Source organism: Manacus candei, unplaced genomic scaffold, assembly GCF_025592945.1.
Source record: "Manacus candei isolate 608988 ecotype Guabito, Panama unplaced genomic scaffold, ASM2559294v1 h1tg000048l, whole genome shotgun sequence".
NCBI classification, from domain to species: domain Eukaryota; kingdom Metazoa; phylum Chordata; class Aves; order Passeriformes; family Pipridae; genus Manacus; species Manacus candei.
In genome coordinates, this window is record NW_026138096.1 from 503695 (window position 1) to 530040 (window position 26346).

Sequence of the window (26346 nt, forward strand, 5' to 3'; positions counted from 1 at the left end):
CACGCAGTGTTTTTGGTAATTGACAGCTTTTATACAGGATATTGCCCTACAAAGTAGGATTCTATTGCTAAAGAGCAGAGGATGTAGAAATAATCTATCAAATACACAACTAAGATTTGATATTCCAAATTTATAATGAGTACAATTATGTGCTTTTCTTCAAAGGTGAACTGAGAGTTTAGGAACAGAGACCTCTTATTTCCTAGGCATCTGCAAGCTTAGGCAAATGTGTTTTTTCTGTGAAAAAAATGTAATTTCCTTAATTCCTCTATATTATAAAGGGAGGAACATTGGATTTTTAAGAATGCGTGTTTTGCAATACCAGACTTGCTGGTAATACAAAATGTCTTGGCTATTGAATAGAAAAACGTACAGTCAGTTTTCTGTCCTTCCAAGAGAGCTTGTGTTATAACCTCTTTCTTGAAGTTGTGGATGTTATGTATGAGGCTAGGGAAGGCCAAGTCTGGAGGCACGGAATGGTATTTGGCATCTTGGCAAGTATCTCATGCAGGCTTCACAAGTATCCTTGGCTTTGTGAGATTGGTAGGACGTGTTGTTTAGAACCTGGAAATTAATATTATCTGAAAGAAGTGGTGGAAAGGTTGGTACAGAAATCTCTATCCCATTATTTTCTTAAATTCATTAGCTAGTAGTGAGAAAGGGGACATTCTTCCAATATGTAAATCTGCTCAGGTTTTCTATTCTGTGACTTGACATTTTTTGCAAGTTCAGCTAAAGGAAAAGCTTGGGTTTCCCTCTGCAACTGGATTAATAACATTTAAATTGGTCTGTGAAACCTGACAGGAAACTTGAATGTGGAATATTGGACTCCTGAAGAATTGTTTAAACAATTCTCTAATCTGTTACAGAAAAAGCATGTCATTTTTATTCTTGCTTTATGACAGAAGCATGTCCTTTTTATTCCTGCTTTATGACCTTCTCTTTGCAGCTGCTTAATGAATGTTGACTCACGGCTCAGTTACATAGTAAATAGATTTTTCCTCTCTCCTGTTGTGTGTTTGTTTACATTCGCAATTGTTCTGAGCGCCTTGAAGTATCTCCTCTATCTTGTTTCCTCCCATTTAGGAAGCTAAAGAGAAAGATGATCATGCTGGAGTCTTACAAAGCGCTGTTTTGTGAGCTCCCAATTGACCCTTCTGTTCTGTGAACATAGCACTGAAAGGACACATAAACGCTGGTTGTCTAAAGAATGAGGATGTGGTTATAAACCCTGAGCCTCAGAGCGGTACACAAATGTTTGCTTTTCCTGATAGCTTGAGATACTTTTTCTTATTAACAAAGCAAAAAAAAAGCTTTTGATAGCAATTACCATCACAGTAGAGTTAAATAAAATAGTGTATATGTCCAAAATTAAACCGCTTACTTCTCTTGTCATGGAATCACAGGATGGTGTAAGTTACTGAGTTCCTTGGTATTTATGCATTTTGGATTCTCATTCCTTGGGTGGTAGCTGATATCATGGCTGCTTGAGTGTTGGTCATAGTGGAAAAAAATATGCCATTTGCTGTAGGTTAAGTAAATACGAAGATAAGTGTGTATGTCCCTTTGTTCCTTAGTGATTTCTAGGAGGTTCATTAATAGCCAGTTTTGAAGACATGACTATATATTTTGGGTAGAGAAGCAACCTCTTTATGTAAAACTCTGTCATCCTGTTCTGGATGTTTTTGGATATTGAGAAAATATTAGTGAAGGGATCCTAACAGACCTGCACCTGTAGCATGCTCTGAAGTTAGAATTTTTCTTTTGAGAGTATTGTCAGAGCAGCAGAAATTCTTATAGGTGAGATCAGTTTTACCAGGAGAACAAGCCTTTACATTTGTTTGGGAAAGCTAAAATAGGAAAAGCAAAATAAAGATGAAGGCTTGGTTTTGATTCACTGAAGAAGGAGATGAGCATCATGAATCAGGGTGTTTGCTCCTATCTTGCCAGGATACACAAGTCATTTTAGGTACCTATTTGCTCTCCACCATTTCATTTATGTGGCTGTATTATGGCTTTTTTTGAATGTACATTCTTTGGAGCAAAAGTTGTACTTTCCATCTATCTTCTTCCCCATAGGGAGCCTGGTATAGGGTTTTCTTGAAGTCTTATTTACAAATACTGGTATCTGGGTCCCCTTGACACTCCAACTTGATAAGTTTGACAGTCTGGAAAGAGTATGGTACCATTTGTGTCAGTGATTCCCTTCTTCTGTGTTTGGATGTCCATAATGACTTTTCAGGGTAGTACCTCTCTAGTATTGAGCTGTTTTATTACACCACAAAGTGAGAGATTTAACAAATATGCCAAACAGGAATTGCCTGTAGCGCACCTGACTGCAGCCTCAAGGCAGTGTCTGCCCTTTGGGGATGTATCCTGCCTGTGGTGAGTGGATCTCTGCTGTCTGCTGAAAAGTTAATGGTTAACCCATCAAGTGGGTTTGTAGTCATCTTGATTCTGAGGCTGTTACCACTCTGGTGGTTACTCTTGACCTTTGTGGTACTTGTCTGAAAGGTTAAGTGTTCTGAATGTGAGATGTTAAAAAATAAAAGTCATCCTTCTGTTTAAGTATACTTTACACCTAAGCTAAACAAAAAGCTAAGGATCATGTATGCTAATAGAGCTTTGAAGACTCTCATGGGACCTTTAATTGCCTTTTTACTTACTGTTTGTGCAGATCTGCCATGCTGTAATTAGAATTTTACAGTAGGGAGTGATCAAATAGAAAATAGCAGCAGTGCTGACTGGAAGTCTAGCTCACTTTCCACCTTTCGTTTCAGTATCAGGAAATGCTTATATATTATTTTAGCATTATTAGGGACTATCCATATGCTTTTGGAAAATCTGTGTAATTATGTCAATAAATTGTGCCATTTTGCATAAATCTTGCTGCTGAAGTTATCAAATGAAAAATACTCTTTTTCACAGTTAACTTATGACCATTTGTTTATAGCTGTGTCAAGGTTAATGATATTTGTGAAAGAACCTAGCATTTCTAAGTCTCATACAATTTACCTAGGCTATACACATTTTCTGACAGTACCCATGCTAATGGATTAGTTTGTACATAAATAACTTCTGAAGTCTTTGGGTTAACATCACTTTTCGTTTATTTTTTTGAATTAGTAGTACAACATTGGCCCTTATAGCTCATTGCTCAACTCTGCCTGATGGTGCATGTGAGAACTTCTAGTAAGAAAAAGAATGTGTAAATTTATGGAGACCTTTCTTTTGATAATGTTGACTTTTTTTGCTATAATTTTTTCGTTCTGTTTAATGTTAGAATATGCATTTACAGTAACAAAGAAATATCTGTTATCTATATTTTTTGTAGTGTTGGAGTGCTCTGTGCATATGCTGCCAACCAGCATTTAACTAACCAAGTCCGAGGAGCAAAGAAACTGGTTAACAGTAATTTTAAAGACCTGAAAATATTCCTTAACGACACTCCAGCGGTAAAGAATTTTTTCTTTATGGGGAATGAGGGTGGGAGGGAATATGTGTAAATAAGAAATTTTGCAGAAAGTAATTTTTTCTTTCTATTTGGTTTAAATCACACCTGCAGTATTTGGTTTATTCTTTGTGTGTCAGTCTCACTAAATAGAATAAATGATGCAAGGGAAGATATTTTCACATGGTAGTAAGTGTTTGGGAGTTATCCTGATGAATCAGCATTCTTTGAACAACTTCTGAGCTGTACTCTGGGAGTATGCTGCTATGATGATTGTAGACCCTTTTCCTCCTACTGAACTAGTGTAGATCACTAGCAGAAGTTAAATAATTTGGGAAAATAAGGTTTTAAAAGGAATACATACAAAAACATATATTACATGTAAACTTGGATTCCCTGTTGCTCTTTCCTGTTTCCTTGTATTTTGGACTTAGTTGTATGTGCTCTGGGACTGAGTCACAATAGCTTTTTTCCCAGGAATATTTTTGACTGTTTTTTCTTTAAACCAGAGTCATACTGTACCATACTGAACAGGAAAGATTCCTTCCTTTCAGACTTGCCTTAGAATCCCATAAGCAGTCCTCTGCATATCTTGTTTTGTATTGAAAGAAAAAAAGAAATTCTAGTGAGGAAGGCTTGTAAAGAATGTACAGTTTCAATTCTTTGTGAATTTGTAGGAAACAAAAAAGTCTGACAGCCCTATTGCCTTGGCTTTCATTAATTTTAATTATTTGAATTTAATTTTATTAATCTGTTTTACTTCCATGAAATTAGAAATAGGTGGAATTCACACAATTATGTGGAATCCACAAGTGTGGTAGCATTCCAGTTACAGTAACTCTGGGTTGTTTTGTTTTGTTTTGTTTTGTTTTCTGGCCAGAGCTGAATAAGAACAGGAGACATCTGGGGGGTGCCATAAAATGTTTTCCTTTCTGAAGATGTTCCCTATACAACTATTTGTTTGCATGTGGTGCTCTGACAGACCAGTGGTGGAGGTACATGGCAGGAATTGAAGGTCATGCCAATAACCCCAATAACCCTTCTTGAAACAGGGGTGCCTTTTGTCGGTCTGGAGCTGACACTGGGCACAGAAGGATTCATCCAATCATATCAGAAACCACCAGAGTCCCTTTGACAGCACACTGAGTGCTGGCAGTGGGAAACATCAGAGGAGAAAATCTGTTATGAAGAAGTAACTTATCTTAATAAAAAAAAAAATAAACACTGTCTAAAAAGTTAATAAAAATGCTGAATTATTAAATTTAAAAGTGTCAGGACTTGGAACACTTGTACCAGAGGTTACTCAAAGTCTCACTTAGCACTTTTTTCAGTTTCAAAACAGGATTATTACTTTCTATTTTTTTAGACTTGGAACTGATGCAGTCATCAGCTGTATCTTCTAAGTCATTTCGTCAGACAAGGTGCATGAGTATCATGTAGACACACATATTTGTAAGAATTTCTTGGGGAAATAAGAAGTGCTTCAGTTCTAGAATCCTACCAATTGGCCATAAAGCTCTGAAATGCAAATTGATGCCTTTGACTCATCAGTATGAGGTATGTACAGCATGTAAGAGGATTTGAAAAAGTCCTGTGTTAAGAGTTCATGTCACAGAAGATTTGCAGACTTGTGAGTATTGAGTGATAACACTATTAGTGATAGAGAATCCCCTTTTGTCTGTGACATTGCTGGAGACAATGCAAAACCTGTAGTCCTGCAAAATTTTAGCCCTTAGGTTAGCCTAGGTCAACAAAGCAAACAAATAAACAAAGATATACCTACAGCCTTCTTAGTAAGAAACAAATATTTTTTCCTGTTTTACAAAAAGAGAGTCTGCTTCATACTTTGTCATTTAATGGCGTCCACTGCTGTGTCATCAATAGGGGGGTTTTTTGGTCTTTTTTTTTCTTTATTTCACAGAGACTACAAGCCATGTACGCTTTGGTACATATTTGAGTCATGCTTAAAATTGAAAACCCATTTGTCAAGTATGTTAACCTTTACACCACTCTAACTCGCTTGGGGTAGAATTCATAATGCATTATTTTAAACATGCAGAAATGAATGAAGGTTATTTAATGTCTTTTCAAAATTAGTATAAGCTTTCCACTTGGGATGGTTCTTTGATAGCCTTTTGTCCAAACCCAATATCTGGGGATAACTAAGCTGTTGGTTTATATTGTTACGATGTCTTTGGTAAAGCTCAAGTTGAGACCAAATCCTCTTGAAGGTAAGGAAAACTATTTGCATTAAGACAGAACAGCTGTCTCCTTTCTGCAAGAGAAGCTCTGAGAGGCTGCCCAGACACAAGCCAGTGTGGTTGGTGAATTGCTTCAAAATTACCACTGCATCAGTGCCTCACGTTTCTCCGTGAAGGAGAAAATCAAGTAACGAAATTGGAGACATGCAAAAAAACTTATTTGCCTGACTGACTCAAAGGCTTCATGAGGTCACAGTTCCTTCTGCTTTTGAGCTGAATCATTTACCACAGAGAAGTTCCAGTTAAGTAGATGTCTCAATTAAACTGGTCTTTTATTATGTGCAGTTCTGCTAAGGAAATAAAATACTTAGTTAACTGAAAACAGTAGAGAACCAGGGAGTTGGCACAAATATTTTGATTGTTTCAAGCTAACAGTTTGACACATTCAAAAGCATCACTTTTTTCCAATTCTTTTAATGTTTTTTTTAATCATCTTCTTTACAGCAAATTGACTATTTGGTGAGCCAGTACAACACAGCTAAGGATAAAGCACTCTCTGACCTAAATAGTAAGTACTTTGATTTAAGGGGGGTTAGCAGCGTGTATTTAAAAGCTCAGAAAGATAATGTAATTAGCTCATAATGCAAAGTGAAACTTTATTTATGAGAACATGGTTTTCAAACAGAAGTGCTGTTCTCAGTAGTATATGAGACCAAAATCTAAAATTGTTTTCACGTGAAAAGTCTCAGAGCTGGTAATGTGTAGTATTTCCAAAATAAAGGTCTTTTATTAAATTGTTTATAGTTTTATAGTTATATAAATATACTATAAAGCTATAGTTTTATAGTATATGTTTTATAGTTCAGTAGCCATACTTAAAGCTTTTTTGGGAATATTTTTCCTCAGTTTTTAAATTGAAACCAAATATCAGTGAACAAATATGCAAGCAGCTGTGATGGTTCCAATGAGTGAGAGACCTCTGTTTATTTTTCATGTTGCACTTTTGTTCTCTACTCAGCTAGAAGTTGAGGCATCACCTTGTCTTCTTTCTAAAGCTGCTTAATGTATTTGCCATTTCAGAATGAGCAGTTGAAGAGCAGGAGATAAAACTTGAAGTAGAACTGCTGTGCTTTCCCCTTCAACACAGTTACAATATGAGGTGTCACCTTTTAAAACTCTCAGTCAACAGAAACTACCAGAAAGATGATTTTTATTTTTTATTTTTATAATTTAAGCTTTGCTTTACAAAACTTAAAATAGAAAGGGCCAACCATATTCAGTGCAGATGATAATTCAAGTTGCATTTTTAGCAGATGTTAGTAAATGCATACAGGTCTGCATTTCAGGCTGAAAGATTGTTGCTGGGATCAAACTGTGCCACTGTGGCATCATGCCAGTTACCATAAATTTACTTCTCATGCCTATAATCTGTGCTTCTGTCTAGTTTAAAACGTATTTTAAAGGTAGTTTTCAATGCAGCCAACTTGGCATGCACTGAAGTTAATATGTCTTGGCTGTATGAGGGTGTACTGCACATCAAATGTGCTTGTGAAAGTAGCAATAAAGTAGTCTTCCTGCTTAATTCCTGCTGGAACACTTGTCTAAAAAGATGTATGTAATCTTTAAATCTGTAAGAATAATAATAATAAAAAAAGGTTGACATCTGCATTTCAAGTACTACCTTGAAGGTTCTCAGCTGCTCCAAACTGAAATTTCAAATTAAATGTTTATTAGTTCTCAATGCCAGTTTGTGATGTTAGTTAACGGGAACCCAGCTGGATCTGTGGTGAGAGTGATCAGCAGTAAATTAGGATAGCTTTTATTTTCTAGAAATACCAGAATTAAGTGTGTGACACTGGGGTGCAAGTAGGATAAACTGTTAGAGAATTGTACATGAGTTCATTTGCCCACCCTAAGGAAAAGCTGAAAAGTGTTTCTGCTTGACAGAAATTCTCATCTCAGGCCAGACATGATGGTACTAACAGTAGTGAATACTTCTGTACCATGCACTATTCTCATTTCATCAAAAGCAAAAAAACTCAAAAATGTGTTTGCTGTGATCTGAAAATGCAGAGGACCCAGTGGCTACCTAAAGAATATGTTACATTAAAATGCTTCACCAAACTCTGCTTGGCGTTTCTGTGTCATTTTGCTGAACTAAGCTTCCTTTCTCTTTGGAGACAGTGAGACTGGAGTGTTTGGAGGTGGGGGTGGCTATGGGTAAGGATGATGCCAGTGCTGGGAGCATCCATGCTGGATGCTCTCTGTGAGGGGGCAGGGACTGGAGACATGTGCTTAACACGCTTAAGGGATTTCAGCAGAGCTGGCTGGCAGGTCTTGGTTGTGGGTGACCTTGACATTGCTCGATACATGAGGAACAGGGGAAAGGAAAAGAATACATTTTTTTAGTTCCTCTTACACTATTAAAACATAGCTTGAGTGAAAGAATATACCACAAAACTCCTGTCCAGATGTTGGGCCTCTCTAACATAGATTGTGGAAAAAATCCTATTTTGAAAAGAGTAGAAAATGCAATGAAATACATACTGTGGAGTCTGTTGAAATGTTATGTGTCTTTACCTATATGGTCAAGTGCTGGTGAATATTTTCCGCTGTATTTTGATTTACTGCTTTCATTTGTAGGCCTATAGCTAGCTAAAACAGAGCTGTGTTCCTGTGTTACCTTCTGTCACTATGTTCTGACTGTCAGGCCTTAGAAAAATTTCAATAATATAAGTACACTTTGTTATGTAAGAGTGTGACAGCACCTATGCTAAGAGGTAGTTCAAGTTGAACTAGTCGGTAATGTTTGGTTTTTTATTTCTCCATGCCACAGATGTTGGACCTGTGCTTGGAACCAGAGTTCAAGAACAGCTGGGAAAAGAAGTACGTCCTGCACTTGATGCAGCTCTGACAATGGCAGGAGGTAAAGATGTCCTTTTTTTTTGTTGCCATGGTAAAACAGGCATTATCTTTCTAGCGCACGGCATGGGATAACTTTATGCAGTACCATGAGTCAGCTCATCCTTCTACATGCCTTGATGTTTCTTTTAAACTGAGGATTTCAGATATTTTAGGGTTTATAAATATATTTAAAGGCTAAATCAAGATTTATGTGCTGATGTTGATATTTAATTTCAGCAGTCATTGAAGAGAGGTGAAATCCGATTTCCCTGCTCCAGGTTGTTGTCCCTTTCTGTTGAATATAAGGGAGACTAGGAAAACTGTCCTCTTAGAGCTGTCCATAGGTATTTGCAGGTTAGTCTTCAACAGGTCAGGGAATGAACTACAATGTCCTTGTCCTGTACACTGCCAAGCTTATTATGAGAGTGCTATCCAGCATTTCTTCATTGTATCTTTGAGTTTAGCCTTGCTCACACTTAGTTCTTTCTCCCTCTGGAGGAAATATTCCTTTATTATTTTTTCCATTTAAGGCTTGTTTTTTTCAGGAATCAGGTAGAGCTTATAGAAAAAAGGGAAAGGCACCCAAGAACTTGAGTCACTTTGGTTTTGTTTTTTTTTTTTTTTAACCATTAATTATTTCTCATTCACTTGTCATCGTTCTCCTTTTTTGCTTTATTTCTCTTATTTGTCTTGAAGTCAAAGTGGAAAGGGCTATCAAAGGTAAAAAATACGGTAAAACCTTGTGTTGTGTGAAGTGCACTTTACTTTTGTAACTTGTTTTTTAGTTGTGTCTGTGTGGTTCTTTGTGTACTAAACACCTGTTCAGTGTTTGGGTTTTTTTTCATTTTGTTCTGTTTATTTGGTGTGATTGGGATAAAATCTAAAGCCAGTGCTGAACGCTTATTAATGCTTGGCTGATGCAACATGATCTCCTTACCTTTCATCTTGCAGCTGCATAATTTGTGATTTAGATTATAAGCAAAATACTGAAAATACTGTTTTGTGGATATGGGCTTTCTTCCAATTTCTAATGACCACGTGTTAAAGTTCTTTACTGAAATCACTGAGTAAGGAGAGGTAGGGAAAAGGTATAAAAGAGTAATCTGGGAAGTGGATGGAATCTCAATGAAAATAGCCTGAGCGGATTCATTTCTTTGTAAGAAAGCATGAGTGATGTATTTTTATGTGCAAAAAGTACATATTCTGTGCTAGAGGGTTTTTTTGGGAGGGAGGCAGGATTATTTAGATCAGTATTGTTAAGAATATCGTAGCATTTATGCATGTGCACTTTCTTTTCATATCTATATCTGTAGTCTGCTTTCTAACTAAAGTGTTCTTTAAAAAATTTCCCATCCTTGCAGCCATCAGAGAAACGAAGGAAGCACTGGAAAATGTGAGTGTCTCTGTAGAGGTTCTGCAGGAGGGAACAGAGAGGCTTCATGCAAACTTGACAGATGTTAAAACACAGCTCAGCAACACCCTCAATGACTCCGCGTGCAACGCGGCTCAGGCCGCCTCAACGTGCAATATCATCAGGAATTCATTAAGTCAACTGAACGTCAATGCCAATTTTAGTGGGGTAAGATTTTATAATAATGTTTTTCAGACTCTTAGAGCGTGATTGCCTTGAGCAAGCCCGGTAGTGTTTCTGCAGCTTAGTGGCTTGGTGTGTGCTGTCACTTGTCTGATAAGTGACCTTCCCTTATTCTGTGTTTCTGGGTAATTCCAGTCACTGTTTTCATCTTCTCTGTAGAAGAGGATAAAATGTGTGTCAAGCAGCTATGTTAAAGTGCTGCTCTGGGCAGTGAAATAACCTGCCCTCCCAAAAATGCTGAGGTTAAGATTTGCTTTTGTACAGCTGAGGTTTCAGGATTGTGTTAGAAAGATTCTGCTACAAATCATTTTAGTTTCTTTACCGTCTCTCCTAACTGTGAAATATTTACTAAATTAGCGAGACTGCTACTTCATGTGACTCAGGCATGTTTTTTGCTTCCTAGTTGCCAGGAGTGAGCTCACAACTTGCAAAGGTCAATGATGTCCTTAAAATAGACCTTTCTAGTCTCGTTCAAAAGGTATGTTTCTTGACAGACTTGTAAACTCTTAATTAATAATCTGGGATACTTGTGAATCACTTGTTTTCCCTTGGTTTCTCAAGCAGAATTCTTTTGTTCCCACCTCGTCCTGCTTTGTGGTGGATGCCTCTCATTATTCCATTGTTTGACCAAGATATAATACTTGAAAACATGAATGTAATGCTTTGTATCTCCAGGATACTGCAGGTCAAAAATGTCTGTGAATTGTCAGGTTGAAAGAACAATCCTAAAAAACCAAAAAGGCAGAAACATGGATCCAATAGCATGTTCTATTTTTTGGTTCAAGCTAAAGAAATAAAAAACCTCTATAATCTCCTGATTAGTTTTATTGTATTGACATACTTCTAAATTCCTAATGTACATACTTGACAATGGACAAAGTGTAATTACTATTAGTATTTTTGCAAGACTTTCCACAAAACACAATGATTTTCACCTAGAAAAAAAAAATTACTTAGTTTGGGCAGTTGAAAAATCTAGGAATCTGAAAACATTTTCTAGGAATAGAGGGCACTTTCTGGAACCAAAATGTCTGCCGGCCCTTAGACCCCTGTGTGCTTTTGAAGTGATCAGGCTTGCAGGGAGTAAGGATTCAAGCATCTCCTTTCTGTCCAGATAAGCTGCTCAGCTTTGTTCCCATGGCTTAGACCCTTTCTTTTGCCTTGTCACTGAAGAAAGCATCACCCCATCTTTAGAGGCAGTTGGATTTCATTGTTTGTAACATGCATTTCATGTTTGGAAGTCATAGACTTGGAAAGGGGAGGCGTTTGGCTGGTACACAGTAACTCCTTTCACCTACTGAATTTTCATATGTGCGTTCTTGGTCAGACAGGCAACAAAGTTTGAGGTCATTGTAACTGATTCATGTATATTTAAATTTAGCTATTTTTTTTCAAGGAATATTCTGAAGAGCAAACTGAATCTGAAATATACTTAGAGTTCCTATTTTACTTTCATCTTTTCTAATGTGTAGTGATAAAAATGTATTTTTCATAGTTTTATCACATACATTTTCATATATGTATACTTTTGATCCTTGAATAAAAGGAAAAAAATTGCAAGCAATTTGACAATGAGAAACGTGCTCTGATCTTTCCAACTTCTATTCTTAGGGCTATGCAGCTTTTAATGATACTCCAGACTTAGTGGTGAATCAAACCAGGAACATTTTATCAGGTGAGGACTGTCTTTTCACTTTGATTAATGTTTTTGTTTTCTTTTATTGATAATATATTTTCTTGGCTAAAGATCATTAAAAGATTAACTTCTTTTTTTTTAAATCTGGTGCTAGGAAAAAAAACATAGAAGGCAACTATGTCTTAATGAGGACCCAAAATTAAATCTAAAAATAGGCCATATGGTATATTATGGAGGTGTTTTATCTGTTAGGCTTTTTAGTCGTGAGAAATCTTGGGATCCCAACTTCACACTGGCACTTTATTTGGTTGAAAGGCTAATTTTCCTTGACTGATGTGTTTATGACATATTTAGGAGTGTGATGTTAAAAAACCTGAACCTGCCTGCAGTTGTATTAAAATGTAGTGGATGGCAAAGGGAAGGTAAAAATATGCTTTTAAGGATAATTTAAATGGCTGTCTTAATTGTTTTATTACTTGGGCTTTACACTTTTTAATCTTTGACCATACCTGTATGGTAGTATAGTGTATGTATACTAATCTGTTTTAATTTTTGTTCTTGCATTGTGGACCTGTTCTGCATTATATAAGCAGCTGTTCCTTGTAAGTTTTTCTGTTCTTTTTCTTCCCCTCCTGGGCAAAATGAAGGACAGTATAGATACGAGCATAGTGTACTGTGTGAACTTGCCTAAAATGAACCAGTTTTAGAAAATCAATGTTATATTTGTCATTAGGAAACCTAGAGCAGATTTACTCATTTTCAGTATCTGCTGCTATGTGTAAACACAGACAAGCCATCTTAATTTACCTATTTATAAATTTTTTGAGTTTGTTTGCACTAAACTGAGTTTGAGTTACAAAGCATATAAATGGGTTTACTAGAAAAAAATGCATTTGTTTATAAAGTTTTAAAAAAGAATGATTTGTTACCTGGTTGATTTGAAGAGTAAACATCAAAACAGATGATCTTGTTTGAGAATAGGTGTTGTCTGCTACCAAATTGCAACCTGAAGTTATACATCCTGCTGTTCCAAGTATGTTTCAAGTTGAAAGAAGGGGGAGAGTGTAGAGAAACTGCATTTTACACATAGACAGGGTGTATAATAAGTGAATTAATCATGTGTCTGTAAATCTAAATAGCGTATATCTAAACTGTAAATATAGCATGTTTGTTCATTATCTAAGGGAAAAATGGATTAATTGATCGTTACCTCAAGAGTGTTGCTCATTAATTGGAAAGAATTTATTTAAGTAATCTCCTTTAATACAGTTGAAAAGAACTAGTATAGATTCTCAATATAAGCAGTATAATTTCTTTCACAGTGTTGTATTCCCAAGGCATGGAGTTTAAATAGATTTTGATCTTCTCCTTCATAAACTTAGTGGCTAATTGTCTTGATCAGTGTTACCATTTGCAATATTGCATGAAAAGGAAGATTTAAGCTGGCTAGATAAAAAGGTGACACATTCATTATAATGAAAGGCAAGAGGAAGAACTCTGGCTCAACTTCTACATCTTTCATCATTAAGCTGAATGCTAAAAACAAAGTGTGCGTTTTAAAATGCCATTGCGTTACTTCAAAGCTTGATGTTTTTGTTGCCTGCTTGTCTCTTCCTCACACTTGTCTTCATGGCTTGCTTGTTACATGTGGCAAATGGCTTAATAGCATTTTACAATGCATACATGGAATGTAATTTTCCTCTATGGATCTGTAACAGTGCAATATGTATATTCTTTTAGATATCAAAAGCGTGCTGGAGTCCATTGGTTCAAATATTACTACCTTCACAAAAGCGCTCCCTGTTCAGAAGATTTTAGACGATTTGATGGTATATCTTACACAGAGTGAGGCATATGTTCAAGATTATTTTCCACTAGTGGAGCAGTATGATTTCTACAGGTATGTACATGAAATAAGGCAGGAGTGAAGTGTTACCTGTTGTTAATACTTTTTAATAGTTTAGTGGTCTATAAAGGCAAGTAAACTATTAATGATGAACACAGTGAAACAAAGATGCTATAAGGCATGCTATGTTTGTTACTGGCATTTTGGTAAAGGGCAAAAATGCAGCTAATCAACATCTGTGTGCTGTTCCACCACAGAGCAGGAGGTAGTTTCTACTCTAGACCTTCGTGTCTTTTTCAGGAAGGACAGAGGTAGGTAGATGTCAAAGATGTAACACCTAAAGGAAATCAATTGTTCTATAATGCCAGGGTGACTTTTTAGTTAGGGCTTGTTTTCACTGAGTTGCAGGTAAGTTGTGAGGGCATAGGACCACAGAGACCTTGCAGCCAATCCTTGCTATTGCACCTTTTTTACCACAGGGGAGTAGCAGGGATTCTGCCTCACACCTGTAAATCTGTGCTCACCCGCGTGTGTCCCTGCTGGTGTAGCACTTGTCCTTGCAAATGCCTGGGTTAACTGTACATTGAGAGGAACATACTCTTTCTGTTTGAGACTTTGTGACTCTTACAGTTGAGTAATCTTGTATTTTGAAGCATAAAGCTTTTTATTTCCTACCTTTGTCCAGATTTAGTCATTTCTGTTGTCAAGCTCATCAGATTCTCCCTACATTTTGTTTGACTCTTCGGTTGATTTTATAATTGATAATTGCTTTTATCTTTGTGTCCAAATCAGTTTCACTGCTACAGACTGTGTGTTGATGGCTTTAATGCAGTGTTAAATAAAAGTGAGCAGAAGACTGAACTTCTAGAACCTTTTTTAGAACCTTACCTTTAGCCCATTCCTTATCTGATGGTTTTTGTGGTGAGCCTTAATTTGACAAATTTATCAGTATTTTCTTTGAAGCTCACATAGCATTTAACCAAATAAATGTATTGTTTTATTCTGCTACTGGAGAATATATCTCATCTAAATTGACACTTAAATGCATGTTTTTGTCTAACCTAATAATACTTCAAGTACAAATGAGACCAACAAGCCTGTAGTTGTTTAAATTATTTTCTATCCATTCCTTTCTTAATTACAGGTGCCTTATTTGCAGTTCTTAATAAATATCCTCTTACAAATATGCCTGTCAGCATTAATGGCTTTCTTTTTATTAGCTGTGCATGTTCATTACAGTATTTCTTTTACAGAATTTTCTCTACAGAGGTACAGGGAGGAAAAAAGGGAACTTAAAAATATAAGTGACAACAGAAGAGAAAAAGAAGTGCAGAGGAAATTAGGAGAGGATTAAAGGCTAGAATGCGATATATAATGTATGAATAAAAAGATGTGCTCCAGCTATGTGGACAGATAGACCTGTTGTGTGATGTATTTAATAAAAATCAAAGTTTATTTCCTATCCAAGATCTTTCTCCTCATCAAGTTCTGTTAACTGTTCCAATCACTGAAAGCATTCCACACAATGCCTAGGTTTTTACAGCCTAAAATATAGTTATTTACAATTACAAGCCTAACACAGTGTGCAAAAAGTTAGTAAGCCTTGCAGTAAGAGCAGCTGTGTGCTTAATGACTGATGGCCAGTCCACATTCATAAATTTCTCCATTGCTTCTTGAATAAATTACTGTTTGAACATCTACTTCTTCTGAGTCATTGTTTGCTCCACTTGGAGCACTTCGATGCTTCAGCACAGTCCACCTGCGGTAACTGGTGTTGGGGACACCTTGTTCCTGTGGTACCTGTTCCCCAGTCCTTCAGCAGCAGCTGCCTGTAATCCAGCAATAACCATGTTCTGGCCCAAAATACACACTAGTGTAGTGAATGCTTGTTTTTGTTGCTAGCATTTGCTGCTCAGACAGATCCACGAGTGGGCCAGTTGGGAATATAGTATTGCATGATGTTCTCTGCAGGTCTCCAGCGTGTTCTTTGCATGAAAATAACAAAAAACTTCATCTTTTATTCCTCAGGTGGCTGGGGTGTCTCATTCTGTGCTGCATGCTGGTCCTCATTCTGGTCTTTTACTATCTTGGATTGCTATGTGGCACCTGTGGTTATGATAAACATGCTTCTCCAACAACCAGAGGCTGTATCTCCAACACTGGAGGAAACTTTCTTATGGCGTAAGTTTCACTTATATGGGAAAAATGAACTAAGTGTACCTGTAGAAAGTTGGTTTGGTTGATTCTGGAGGAATCATAAAAAACAATCTGGTTTGTTACCTATCTATATCTGCTGAGAAAAAGTAGAAATAAATATTGATCTCACATACTCGAGGGACTTGGGGATTTTGGGTTGCTCTTTCATTGAGGATCATAGCTGAAGGATAAAACTTCTGAATCTACTGTTCTAAGGCGAGTGTTTTAGCTAATGAATTTCTGTGTAAGCCCCTTTAGGAACTGGAAAAACTGGGAACAGATAATTGAAAATAAAAGGAGAAAGTCATAGCTTTTTAGTGCACTTGAGCATTTGCTCAAAATTTAAAAGCCATGCGAGGAGACCAGAGACACTTGATTTTCTCAGAGCATTTCAGAAGGTTTGGGGTTGAAAAGTACCTAGTAGTGGATTAATGTTGTTTCTGCTGGGTGCAGGAGAAGATTGCACCTGAAACCTTCCTAAAACATTTTTGGGAGCACAAGCCTAAAGAGTTGAATTTAAAAAAGACAGTTGTATGGTTTTGTGGCTCTTAAATGTGATTCTTAAAACAGTTTGCACGCCCAATGCAAATGTGAGCATTTTAGATGCACTTTAGCTTAAGACTTTACAGTGCTGAAACATTTGTTTCAGAGGACAAGAACATATTTGGAAAACAGAAGTATTTCAACTGTCTATCAGTTTTCCTATCTCTGTTATAACTCCTAACTGTTGGCCTCACTGTTGCCCCAAGTGTGTGTCTATGTGTGTGTGTATAAAATGTTCTTAAAAAGCAAAAACTTATTAAACTTATTTCTTTTTCAGAGGAGTTGGATTCAGTTTTCTTTTCTCCTGGGTGCTGATGACTGTAGTGGTGCTCACTTTTGTCACAGGTGGAAATGTAGAAAAACTGGTCTGTGAGCCCTTTGAAGATAAAAATTTATTCAAGGTGAAGTTATTCATGTTATTAAAAAATTATTAGGATCCCAGTGAGTCCCAATGGTCTTGTCAGCTCTGTATGGCATATTATTTTTTATAGGACACTTTAAGTGAGTTTGGATCTGGTTTTACTTTCTCCTTACACACCAAATAGAGACATTCATCCTTTCTTGGTTTAATTTGCTTTGCAGTGTAAGTACTGCATGCCTGTCTTCCTTTGGAGACAGATTTTTCTGATTCAACTTTCCTCAGTGATGGGAAGCTTTAATATTCACTTTCTGCACCAGAGTTTGAATTTGCTGTTATATTTTCATTAGTGGGTGATAAGCTTAGATGTGGGTATGTGTCAAAAGACCACATATGAACAAGTACATGAAGAAACTTGGAATTATAGTAACTTTACTGAATTTTGTCTTCTAGGTTTTGGATACACCTTACTTACTAAATCAGCAATGGAAAAACTATCTTGCTGGCATCCTCTTTAAAAACCCAAATGTTAACTTGACTTTTGAAAAAGTGTACAGGTATTAAAATTATGATTAAGATTTAATTAATTTCATATTTAATTCACTTTTAGTTCATTCATTTTACACATACTGATTTGGTGGTATCTTCCATGCTTCGTTTTCCAGGCACATCCAAAAATCACACATGTTCCAGAAGACATTCTGATTTTCTAGTGAATCACTAGCAAAAGCAATTTTCTCCCATATATGAGTTATTAGAGGTAGTCTTAGCATAATATTGTATGGTGATACTGGTCAAACTCTTTGATAAAATATTTTGCATCTTTGAGACAACTGTTAATTACTTTTCTTGTAGTCTCAGCTTCAAAAAATATAGCCAGTATTTTTTTTCTAAAGGATTGATTTTCTTAGAATAAGAAAAAATCATTAATCATTCTTTTAATACTTGGTCCTCCAGGTGGTTTTTAGGCTGATCTGTGTATTTGTGTTTTTTTTAGTGATTGCAAGGAAAACAAAGGAATTTATACTTCCCTTCACCTGGAATACCTGTTCAATATCAATGAGTTTCTAAATATTAGTATGGTAAGTAAAGAAACTATGAGTGAGTGCATGATTGTTTCTGAAGGACGTTTGCTCTCAAAACATTGTACAGTGTGTCCTGGTTTTGTGAGATTTTTGTTTTTATATAAAAAACATCCTTCAAGGAGTCAAGAACTGTCCAAGCTAATCTGAAAAAAGAAGTCTAGTTACAAATAAGATGATTTTTACCAGTCTTAGTGGTCCATGTGCTTTTTTTATGGGTGCTGATAATAATGTTGGTTTTAACTTTGAAGCTTGCATAGAAGGAAGGTTGAAGTCTAGTGTCTTCCAAAGGTTGCTTATGGTGTTTTAATGACAGTCTTCTTTTTATCTAAATGCCTTTTTTGGTGCCTTCTCTTCTGACTACAGTCAGATTTGTGTTGATCTAGGATATGATATACTGTGGTCTTAAGAATGGTTAGAAGGGGTTGGGATTAAATAATCTTTTCAGTTAAGCTCTAATAATCCATGACTGCACTGTCATTACATGACTGTAGTAATTTTGGGGTTGCCTGTAGTACCTGTCCTCATTACAGCAACCCCTCAGGGATACATGTTCTGTACTGCCAGGCACTGAATCCACACTTAACAGACAGAGTCCCTGTCCCAAATAATGTTCTTAAGGATAACGTTTCCTGGAGGGATGTTAGTCTCTCTCTTAGGAGGGACTAGCATTTATTCAGGGAAGCCTGCTTAAAACAGAACAGAAGGCAAGTAATTCATTGGTATGAAAGAGGCATAGGTAGGTTAGAACTTGGCATGACTGGGTACTGTGGATACTGCAGGGAAGGGAAGAACATTACCACCAACATTACCTGGTGGATTCTATTAAAGTTAATTAAATTAAACTGATGTAAGCAAAAGTCAGTGCATCTCCGTGGAAATGAGTCATCACCAAAAGCAAGATGCTTTGGGCAGGGGCTATAGCAGAATATGAACTGGTTGCAAACTACTTTTATGCTTTCTTTTGTTTCCCTCTCAGTATACAGAAGATGTGGCACTTAAAATTGAACATATTCAGATAAACCTCAGCAAAATCATTCTGCTGGATGAAATTGGGAAGGAGAATCTTCTGAATTTCAGCTCCTCAGGAATAGATGGGATAGACTTTTCAGCATATTTGACAGAGGTGAGACTGTAGTCAACCAGAGACATGACTGGGACAAAGTATAAAATGAAATATTTCTTTAACTATGGGCAAAACAGAAAAATCTGCTTTTGTGTAAAAGGCCATATTTTGAAGGATAATAGAAGTTGGGGAAAAAAAAGCACTTCAGAAGTTAAGGTCAGTAAATATTTAAAGAAATAAAGAGTAAACAGAGTAGGTGGTATAGTTAAGTACAAACTGTGTAAATGCAATAACAACACACTCCTTTTCTCACTGTTTACATCTTGTTTCAGATCAATAAAAGTGTTACCAAGGTTGATCTTCTCTCCTTTGCTAATGACTTAGAAGCAAGAGCAGACCAGCTGGTAAGTTTAATTCAATAATAAAATAATACATAAAATGTATCATTTTTATATCATATAAGTATAAATACATGGCAAAGTAGACTTTGTGGGAGAATTCTTGTACTTCAGACACTTACATACATTGTGCACTGTCATGTAAGGAAAAACTTTCTAGAACAGTGTTTCCTTTGAGTTATATTTTAGATGTTGCTAATTATTGATTTTTGTATGCTGTTGTGCAGTTTCTGCTTTGGAAGTCTGTTTTCTTAAATTGCACTGTTTGCTTAAGAACTGAGGGGAATACTCCATTTCAGTATTTCCTGTTATGCTCTCTACATTTTCAGGTCCGAGATAGAAGAAAAATGGGTTAGATCATGATGGAAAAGATGGTTTGAATTAATTTTCTTTCAGTTAGTGAGTGGAAGACTTTGCAATTAGTGATGATATTTATACTGTGGCAGCTCATAAGAGCTCTAGTGAGAACTGGGGCTGCATTGTGGAGGGAGAATGCACAAAAGAAACCCTGTCTTCTCTGAAGGGGTTTTTGAAAGCAGACACATGGAGAATGGTCAGAGGGTACAGCTACAACATTTCCCACAAATGAATCAATCTGCAAGTGGCACAGGTCCATGTTAATGGATAGTGACTATTCAGTTGATACGTTTGTATGCGTGTCAAGGTCGTTCTGTACTCATTTTTCAAAATTAAAGTCATGGTTTGGACACTGGCCCCAGACAGATTCCTGCTTGCAATGCAGGAGGAAGAGTTACACTGCACACATAGTACAATTAGTTGGATCACTAAGGGACACAGCAGAGGGAGACCACGTTGTTTGGAATTTATCAGATATCCATCCGTCCTTCCTCCAGGGAAAGGAGGGCACCAGTGGAAGCCCCTGCTTTGTTTACTTCAGCTTTTTGCATAATTTGTGCACACCTGTTGCTGGTTTTGGTTTTTTGTTGTTTTTTTTTGTTGGTGGTTGGGGCTTTTTTCTGCTTCATGTGCACTTGTGTCAAGGTCAGCTGCTCCTGGAGATTTCCTGTATTGTAGTTAGCAAGTTCTCCAAGCACCATCGGTGAGCTGCACATTGCCTGCTTACCCATGTAGGTTGCCTGCTAACTTGGGCACATACCAATATCTTTGGCCACACTTTACTTCAATTTCCAGTTTTTACTGTACCATTTGGAAAGTTATACAGGTGAGGTGGTTTTGTTGTTGATTTGGGGCTATTTTACAAGTGAAAACTGGAGTTCTTCAAACATGTTAACATCGAGTTGCCCCTGAGATATGTTCTGCATAGTTTCATAAAGGAAAATATATTGTCCTGGTAGGCTGTTTTCATTATTTTTTATAGCAGTAGAATCTTAAGGAAGCAATAGAATTGAGAATAGATCAGACAGAGTAATTTCTTCATATAAAAGACAAATGCAGTAGTAAATGTGTTCACTATAACAGTGTATGTTTTTATTTCTTCCTTGTGATGCTATTTAATGTAATCTATGAAATGTCTGAAAAAAGCCCAAAACCACAGCAATACAATGTATTACAGACATTAGATTATTAAAAAATTATACTGGTTTTCATGGATATTTTATAATCTCACTTTGTTATTAGTGATAGATCTTGGAGTAATCAATTAAAAAATAAACTAAAAACTTTTGGAATTCATGCTTACATGAACATTTCCCAGGAAGGAAACACATCTCTGAGCATTGAGGTCTGCCATTATTACACTTCCAAAGTTAACACTGTGTTCGGTGTAGATGCAAGGAGCCAAGTGGTTTTGCCACCAAAAGGAAATGGAAAATAGATTTATTTCTGGGAGTAAAACGAAATTTTTAGGGTTTTGCAACGAGCGTGAGCTCCAGACAGGCATTTGGACTTGAAAATCAGGGCATGAACTCAAATCTTCTGACTGAAAGGCAGGAGCCACAGAAATGGAAAATACCCTTCACAGGCATCTTTCCAAGTTGCTGGCTGAAAATATCTGTATTTCTGTGCCTCTCAGAAAGCAGAGGATGCCTCAGGGTGATGTCCACGTTGCCAAAACAAAAGCAAGTACCCATGACTGAGAGATGCTCGTCCCAGCTGGGGCGCAGTGCTGTGGGGTTCTTGCAGTGAGGTCTGGCTTGTGGCAACTGCTAGGGAGGTGTGCTCAGTCTTCTGTATTTAAAATTACTTAGAGCACCATGTGAAAATTCCCTTCAGTTAAATCTGTGCTGATAATGTTGTAGCCAGAAAAGCAAGGTGATATATCTGGTTTGGTTGTTGAGGCTTGAATTATTAATACGGTGATTATTTTCCCCTCCTTGTGTTGAGGAATTCAGTTTGCCACATCCCATTTTTAGCATGAGCTGTTCTGGAGTGGATGGGTATAATGTGCAACTTTCTTTGATTTTTGCTTTGTTGGGAAGCTTTGAGATTACTGAACAATACTGCATAATTGCATTTTTTGCAGCCAAAAGGAGCACTGGAAAATGCCTTAAAAGGACACGCAAACAGCATTCGGATGATTCATAACCAGCAAGTTGTTCCACTAGAGCAAGCTATGGTAAAAACATGAAAGTAATATTGAAACATTTGTAGAAAATATGAATCTCTAAGTCTCTTAAATAAAGGTTAGAAAACTGGACTTGCATTAGCACAGATTGTGTCAGTGAAGAGTAATCTGACTAAAGTATGTGTTTAATAAATAGTTTTCCTACTTGTAATACTACTGTTTTATAATACTGTTTAAAATCATGACCTTTTTCTTCACTATTTCTTTCTGTAGCTACTTGTGGTTATATATGAATAAAAGAGGAAGCAGGGGAGAACTTTGCAAAGCTCTAACCTGAAATCACTCATTTTCTTTTTTGCTTGCCATTTGTCTTCAGTAATAAAGGCAGTTACCACTTTCACACTTTATTTCTTGGAGTTAGCAGTCACCTAACAGAATTGGAAACTCTCAAGAGTAGCATTTAGAGCCAAAGTGGTTTTTTCATTGATGCTCTGAAAGATGGCAAAGGGCTGCTTCTGCCTGATTTTGCCAAACATGGATTTGTATAGTATCAAGCTGTGAAACTCCTACCTGCTTGATGTTGCTTCTTCCTCTACATAACATGAAGACCTTTAATTTATCCTGGCATCTGATACAGTATTTCTGCCCCTATCAAAGCCGACCTGTAGAAAAACATTAGGTCTTCTGGTCCACTCTGATTCTATGCTGTTCTTTCCTAATTAACTCCTAATTATTTTCATCTCTTTTTTCTTTTACAAAAACTGACTGTCAAGAAATATGTTAAAGCTAGGGTAAGTGCTTTTTCCCTTCAGAAACTGCACAATATAGAATTCTCTGAACACTTGGTTCTGATTTTAACTGTTCTGTCCTCCCTCCAGCTAAATCTTACTGAGTTTGTTGGATCTAACTCTAGTTAAGTCAGTGCTGTTGGCGAAATACTGATTAAACCCACAATGTATTCATTTTAATGCAGTTGTTACTGTTATACATAGTGTGATACTTAGTATTAATAACAAAATAATCTATAGAAGATCAAAGTATTAATATAATATTAAACCAGGTGTACTCATACCTGTAGTAATGACTTGAAGCTTTTTTTCTCCCCTCTTTTCCAATAGAGCACTTTAAACCAGAGCATTAGGTTACTGAAGAAAACATCATCTGAACTTATGGTAAGCTTCTCTTTCTGGCAGCAGGAACATTTTTGTGTTTTAAATCCTTTTGCCACATATGCAGGGCATATATTTTCAGTGCAGTTTTCTTCTATTTACAGCTGTTCTGTTACTGCGAGAGATTGTAATGTATTGAGGTAGTAACAAGGAGTTAGATATCTCTTCTGCACAAAAAGGGGAAAAAATGAATGGTTGAGGTGTTTTTTGGAGAATGAATTGTAAACTGAGTTGTCACATGATAAAATAGGCTTCAGTACAGTTCTGTATAGTGTGCTTATTTGTTTTCCTCAAAATGTAGGTTTATTGTTTTTCTAAAATCCTTGACTGTAAAACTTGGGGGGAACAACCAAGAAACAAAATGCAAGAGTACAGCTGACAAGAGAGAGCTTTGTGATTCACATCCTTAACCACCTCTTGTTCCATGTTCAGCTCCCACTGGGCTCTCTTTCATTAGATGGTACTTGTTAACTCCCTGCTCCTGCAGCAGCATCCTCACTGTGGGAACCTGGATCTGTATAGAGGCTTCCCCAGGGCAGCCCAGGTTTCCTCTCTAGGTAGCAACTGCTACCTGCATCACAGTGAGACCAGCTAGCTCCATGCTCTACCAGAGAGTGAGGCCAACAGGACAGTTACTTTTCTGGCAGCAAAGCTTTCTGTTGCCACCAGCCTGCCTTGGCTCTGGTAGCAAGAATCTAGGCACATTAACATGGTCATAGTTACAACAGCTTTGTGGGTCATACCTACCTCAGTGCTTCCCATTGCAGTTTTCACCCATCCACAGCAGCAGACCAGTTAGATGTCTTTTAGAGTCTGTGATTTGAGTCTGGGTGGGGAGGTAAGAAACCATAAAATAAAGTGTTGATAAGAAAGGGATCATGTTTGACATCTCTACATTTTCAGGCTCTATGTGCACTGTTCTTTGTGTGTGTTCTTTGAAAGACTTTATGGGGTTGTACATATATTGAAAAAGCATCTCAGTCCTTTAGGTTATTGAATAGAGGCATATTCTGGCTGTATAGAATCCTACCCTAGTCATCAAGAGTTGTTGTGATAGTATATGGCCCAGGGTTTTCTTCCTGTGCACCATGTGTGTCTGTAGTGCATATACAGGCACTGATGTAACTATTTCTACACTTAAAGAAAAGAAAGATAGTGGAAGATAAAACAGATCCTAGTATATAAATTAGTTATGTAGTTTCCAGGAAAAGATACTAGTCTTAACCACTGATACAAGCCTTTTTTAGTAGTGAGAGAATTTTGTCAGATGATCATGAATCCTTAGGCAGGTTCATGTTCTGTCTAGAATTGCATGTTTTGTCAGATTTTGACAAGACAGTGACACTGGTTCATTAAGAGAGCAGGTCCTGACAATGGCTCCAGAGCCATTGCAACAGCCTGAAAGGGATTTATTTATATTAAACACCATCTCTTCCTCTCCAGGTTAAGGTGAAAAATGTCATTAGTGCTGTTAATGCTGCCCAGTTTCTCATAAATAACAACGCTTCTCAAGTTATTGTCCAGGTAAGCTTTATTTGATCAAAGTACATTAATTTGATGTCATGGAGGTAGAGGTTAACTTACTTTTGTTCTCTTTTATCTGGTCCTAGGAGACAAAAAAGTACATGGATACCATAGTTGGCTACTTTGAGCAATACACTGAGTGGGTCAAGGAGTCGGTAAGGTGCATTTCCTTAATTGAGAAAAGCTATGTTTAAAAAAAAACCATAATAAAGCTAAATATAATAATAATAATACCACCAAAATGTTACTTTTGGTATGTTCTATAATTTCAGTTTTTAATACATTTGTATTTAGTATCAGTGAGAAAGTTGGTCTCGTAGAGTTTTGTTGGGTTTGCAGAATAGAAGTGAAGAACTGTTGGTTGGAATGCAGTGCAAATTTAACAGTGTTGTTTTCAGGGCTAGCCTGAAACCTCCCATTGGTAGCAATACTGCACTGGGTCTCACCTGCATAGTTCAAATTGATGTCATTAGCATCTTGTTTTAAATTTCTCTCTTCAGCTGCAGGCTTTGAGAAGGTAAGCTGATGTTTAAAAGGTGTTCAGATGGTAGCATATCCCACTGGTATTTATTTTGAATTTGGGTAGGGTGAGACATAACAATTTAGTAAAATTTAACTGTAAGCAAGTTTTCAGATTCTTATTTTATTCTGTTAGATATTGTATTTTTTTAAATCTTTCTTTCAGATTGCTATGGAAGTAGCAGCATGCAAGCCTATTGCCAACGTGATAGATACAGCAGTAGATATTTTTTTATGCAGCTATATAACCGATTCTGTGGTAAGAAACATTTTATTTTACTCAAAATTGGGGTATCAAGTGGGAAATTCTTTTAATGTACATCTGCGTGTAATTATTCCAGCTAGACTATTCTGAAATAAAATAATAAAGTATCACATACCAAGTTATGTAAGGAAAATGTTCTGATCTGGATCAAGTCCAAAGACAAACCAGTGCTGGACTTGTTTTAGTTTTCATTAAACTTCAGCTTGTATTAGCAGGAATTCTGTAAAATCAACTGATTCTGTACCACCTTGAAGTGGAAAAGCAGAAAAGTCTGAAGTTTCAGCTGTAACCATTTCTAACTTACAGGATTGGAGTGGGAGCAGAAAGTGAGTGGAAAATACCAAGGGAAAACTTTCTCAAGTATCTTTCCTGGAATCTAGAAAACCTAAATGAGGTTCTATCACTTGACTTGTAGCAGACAGATCTTGATTAGTTTCTGTATGTTGGGGACTTGGAGCATGACTTGTAGCAGTATATAAGGGCAATATTGGCTTTTTCATCTTGCCAAGAGAGCTTGGAAAGAGGACAGCATGTATTAAAAGTAAAGCAAACAACCATGTGCCTGGAAAGTACCTAAAATGTCTCCTAGCTATTACTTAACTTTATGGCACATTGAGCTGGGTCCTAATCGTACCAGCAGTAAATACGTGCAAGCTGTCAAAGGCAAAGCACTCTAACCTTGATAATGCTTAACTAAGTAATGCTTAATCTTGGTAATGCTTAACTATGAAAACCTCTTAACCTGCTGGGATCATGTTGTACTCATTGGTTAGTTCATACGTTACAAAGCTTCTGTTCTCCTTTGTGGTAAGAGATGACCCATGATTTTCCCTCACAATAGAACTTAGCTGAGTCACTTGGAAGTCAAAATCCCTCCAGCCAATACAAATCAAATTTGAAAAATCATCATTTTAACATCAGGTTATAACTCAGTTCAACTGTATGATAATGAAATTAGTTACACAAACAGGGCTTCAATTAACAAGTTATAAAGTACCTTGAGAAAGTGCTGTGAACTCATATTTTGACAAGAATTGCAAGAAAGATGGTTTAAAATATCAAGGAAAAAACCCAACATGGCTAGTAAATTAAGAGTGAGATGGGAAGTT

General features: G+C 36.7%; 1 protein-coding gene across 16 annotated transcripts in view; it reads left to right on the forward strand.

Annotated features, from left to right (window-relative positions):
• The window catches only part of PROM1 (prominin 1), a 61774-nt gene that overhangs the window by 30031 nt on the left and 5397 nt on the right, over window positions 1-26346 (forward strand). For 7 of the 16 annotated variants that reach the window (XM_051798411.1, XM_051798417.1, XM_051798425.1 and 4 more), the window contains 19 exons: window positions 3335-3455; window positions 6157-6220; window positions 8489-8578; window positions 9918-10135; window positions 10554-10628; window positions 11762-11834; window positions 13527-13686; window positions 15661-15813; window positions 16649-16772; window positions 17183-17286; window positions 17727-17811; window positions 18791-18937; window positions 19210-19281; window positions 21719-21811; window positions 22534-22551; window positions 22879-22932; window positions 24373-24453; window positions 24540-24608; window positions 25139-25231. In XM_051798411.1, coding sequence (XP_051654371.1) covers window positions 3335-3455; window positions 6157-6220; window positions 8489-8578; window positions 9918-10135; window positions 10554-10628; window positions 11762-11834; window positions 13527-13686; window positions 15661-15813; window positions 16649-16772; window positions 17183-17286; window positions 17727-17811; window positions 18791-18937; window positions 19210-19281; window positions 21719-21811; window positions 22534-22551; window positions 22879-22932; window positions 24373-24453; window positions 24540-24608; window positions 25139-25231 — 1894 coding nt within the window. The remainder of the gene's footprint in view (window positions 1-3334; window positions 3456-6156; window positions 6221-8488; window positions 8579-9917; window positions 10136-10553; window positions 10629-11761; window positions 11835-13526; window positions 13687-15660; window positions 15814-16648; window positions 16773-17182; window positions 17287-17726; window positions 17812-18790; window positions 18938-19209; window positions 19282-21718; window positions 21812-22533; window positions 22552-22878; window positions 22933-24372; window positions 24454-24539; window positions 24609-25138; window positions 25232-26346) is intronic. The other 9 variants (XM_051798418.1, XM_051798422.1, XM_051798426.1 and 6 more) reach the window with 3 other exon arrangements.